Source organism: Aplysia californica, unplaced genomic scaffold, assembly GCF_000002075.1.
Source record: "Aplysia californica isolate F4 #8 unplaced genomic scaffold, AplCal3.0 scaffold00024, whole genome shotgun sequence".
NCBI lineage: Eukaryota > Metazoa > Mollusca > Gastropoda > Aplysiida > Aplysiidae > Aplysia > Aplysia californica.
In genome coordinates, this window is record NW_004797294.1 from 1,266,243 (window position 1) to 1,269,861 (window position 3,619).

The following is a 3,619-nucleotide window of genomic DNA, read 5'->3' on the forward strand; positions in this document are numbered from 1 at the left end:
TTTCTTTTTACAACATTTTTCTAGGTTTTATCACCGGTTTTTATTGGAAACGAAAGTTAAGGCCAGGGCTTTATAACTCGAAATACGTTTCCTTTTTTTTGGAAACATAATAATAATAATATTCTATGAAATAAATTTCACACAACACGAGTGAGAGGTCAGGTGTTTGACCTTCGAATTTATTGCCAGCTGTTAGATCTACATTCATCAACAAGAAATCTACTAATTACATTTCCCCTTTCAAGGAATAATTTACAGCTGGCTGGTGAAAGGATAAATTATTTTTATATTATATTTCCTTATAGATCTATTTATGATCCGCCAATTTTGTTAGCTGTTTACTTTTTTTTTTTTGCTCAGAGACGCGTTGTAGTTGAAGAATTAGATCATCATTTTACTGGGTCTGGCACCGACGAATCTGTTTTTTCTCTGTTTTTTCTCTGTTTTTGTTTTTGTATTTTTATCCTTGTTTTTGTTTGTTTTTTAAACGTTACTTTGTTTTTTTTAATTCAAGTTGTTTGTTTTCTATGTGTTTGTTTGTTTGTCTGTTTGTTTGTTTGCTTGTTTGTTTTTGTTTGTTGTTCTTCCTCTTCTTCTTTTATAGAATGAGGTGGGGTGTGTGTGGGGGGGGGGGAGGGGGGAATACTTGTTTGATTGGACAGATGGACGATGTCATGTTAGATTAGAAAAAATCCCACCGTGACGTCATCAGCTATGGCTTTATTTCATTTGTTCCCCAATAGGCCGACTCACTAGAGCCTTGGCTTCACATCAGATTGCCGGGAGACATCCAACCTGTGCTCTACAACATCTCTTTCTTCCCGGATTTTTATGATGAGAGAGGCCAATTCTTTGGTAACCAAACTTTAGAGGTAAACACAGACTGTACTCTGCAAGATGATGCTCTTTAAAAATGAGCTACTGAAAAAATAAAATCCACGCTATTCAGCCTAGAAAGGTGTTTTTAAAATTCCTAGAACAACTGTTGCTCCTTCTTTGTCCATAAAAGATGCATGACCTACATAAAATAGCGGGCCCATTCCTGGAATAGAAATCGAGATATTTGCAGTTGAAGGAGGTGGGGGTCGCCTCGTGGCAGCAGTAAAATTACCGAGAAAATGGTCGCCAAAGTTGGATAACTTCCAAAGCTTGAGTCTTTGAAAGCTGCAAGTTTGCATTTTGTGTACCTTTAATAAACGTGCTTTTTTAAAAAGTAAACTTTAAACATCAATGGGTTTTTTAATGGACATAAAAGGTGTAGAACCAAAAATAGAACATTCGAAATAAATTGATAAATTCCCAGTAAAATGCCACTTTCTTTGATGTCATTATTTTGACGAGCACCTGATTTCACCACAATGCCTGACAATTTATCGACTATTTCAGCTGATGGTAGTGAAAAGTACGAGAGTGCTAGTACTTCATGCTGACGGGCTGAATATCACGGACGTGTCTCTCACTGATTCACAATCAGGTAGGGGGGGGGGGCTTTCTGATTAAATAAAACGTAATGTCCAAAGATCTGGTTGCGAATCGTCTTTTTACTAACTTACAGTACCTTGGCTTCGTCCTTATACCTTCGGCGTCTTTGGTGTAGTGGTTAAGCGTTTCAACCTCACAGACAGAATATATGAGTTCAGTTCCCATGCGGGGAGAATTTCTATCGAATACCTCGGGTTTTTTTTTCTGAACTGTCTTTTGATCCCTTCGTTTTCTCTGAAGTTTGTAATGCAAATTTTTTTTTAGTCTTGAGATTGTTAATGATGGTATCGCATTTCACTCGTTGTTATTAGTCGGGATTCGTCAGATGATAATAATATCATTTCAAAGTTGATAAAAAAAAACACAAAAAGAACTAACTATAAACTCTGATTTACGAATCTCCTATTCTTGTGTTTGAAACAGTTTTGTATTTTGCGTCTTAATTGACAAGTTGTAGGACACCGTTTAAACAATGGAGGCTGTTTTCAATTTCTAATTAACATTATATATCTTTAAAGTGTATCATATTTCACAAAGCAATGAAGTCTCCAAAGCAACATGCATGTCCTAAAGTATAGAAGGAAGATCGAGGGTTATGAACTCTTTAAATAATAAATAATTCATTGACAAGTTGTGAGGCTATTTTCAATTTCTGATTAACATTATATATCTTTAAAGTGTATTATACTTCACAAAGCAATGAAGTCTCCAAAAAAACATACATGTCTGAAAGTATAGAAGGGAGATCGAGGGTTATGAACTCTGTAAATAATAAAATTCTGAGAAATATAAACTAATTCAGCCTCACGTGATCGTATATGCTTTGGTTGAAAGTTTATTATCCAAGACGAGGAAAACAAATAGTTTTGAATGTTCTTATAGATCATTGAGGTCCATTTTCTTTTGTTTCTTTTTTCTTAAACTCAATTCCTCAGGCAAAGACATTGCTATCAACGACACATTTTACCACACACCGTTCAATTACTTCGTCGTGCGCACCGTTGACCCCGTGCCCAAGGACGCGGGTTTGAAGCTCTACACAAGTTTCCAGGGCTCCATGCTCTCGGGGCTTAACGGACTCTATAAAAGTAGCTACTTTGACACGGTGGCCAAGGAGACAAGGTTGAGTTGATGCTTCTTTGTTTTTCAGCACTTTTTAATCAGTTGTTTTAGACAAGCAATTTCCAGAAAATTCAATATAAATCAGGTTTACCGTAAACACGCTTGGTAAGATGGTAAAAGTAAATTATTTCTGCCCTCCCCCCCCCTCGCCTCTTTTAATCATTAAAAGCGTTTAGCAAGCACTACATCATGGCGACCCAAATATGGTTTTCTGGAGAGTGCATACCATCGATATATACATAGTTGTAAGAAACAGATGGAATTTTAAAAGTTTCTTTGGTTTCAAGTACCGAAAATGTTTTATTATAGTAATAGTGAACATTTTGTTCTCTTTAGACAAGTTTTAGAAAGAGTTTTACGCACTAGCAATACAATAAGGTCATATTTTGAGTGTCAAAGATTCGAGGTGTTACAAGAGAGAAACCAACACCAAAAAGAAGGAAAGGAGATAAGGAAGATAGATGTTTGACAGGAAAGAAGATGCAAACCACACCAGAGCACCCGCCAATCAACCCCCTTTTCATTTATTTTAAAAAAATGTTTTTGATTCTATTAATATCTCCAGACATCTTGCGACAACTCACTTCGAACCTGTGGCGGCACGGAAGGCTTTTCCCTGTCTCGATGAGCCAAATCTGAAGGCCGAGTTCTCCATCAGAGTCATCCACAGGGACAGCTACACGGCACTGTCAAACATGCCAACAGAGACTACACACGTCAGTAACTGCAAGACTTTACATGACTGTCTCCCCACAGTATTTTTAATCTGATAATGCTTGAGGAAAGAATTGCTCGCCTCTTCGTCGTTTTTTTAAAATACATATAATTATAGATTATAACGTCTTCCGCGTGCTAAGTGGGAAACCAACAAAGAAAACCATAGACTCTCTATTTCTGTATTCCTCTCTATTTAATCCCCCCTTCCTCCTCCTCCCTCTATATCTCCCGCACCCTCTCTCTCTCTCTCTCTCTATCTATCTATCTATCTATCTATCTCTCTATCTCTCTCTTCCTC

The 3,619-nt window shown here is 37.0% G+C and overlaps 2 protein-coding genes across 2 annotated transcripts in view; both read left to right on the forward strand.

Annotated features, from left to right (window-relative positions):
• Positions 1-2,805, forward strand: part of LOC101861634 — an 18,513-nt gene extending 15,708 nt beyond the window's left edge. Inside the window, exons 5-6 of the mRNA XM_035972684.1 lie at positions 744-1,474; positions 2,418-2,805. Coding sequence (XP_035828577.1) covers positions 744-911 — 168 coding nt within the window. The 3' untranslated portion in view covers positions 912-1,474; positions 2,418-2,805. The remainder of the gene's footprint in view (positions 1-743; positions 1,475-2,417) is intronic.
• The window catches only part of LOC118477198 (endoplasmic reticulum aminopeptidase 2-like), a gene marked incomplete in the record, with an annotated part of 6,726 nt that continues 4,465 nt past the window's right edge, over positions 1,359-3,619 (forward strand). The window contains 3 exon segments of the mRNA XM_035972781.1: positions 1,359-1,416; positions 2,418-2,604; positions 3,170-3,320. Of these exon segments, the coding sequence (XP_035828674.1) occupies positions 1,359-1,416; positions 2,418-2,604; positions 3,170-3,320 (396 nt within the window).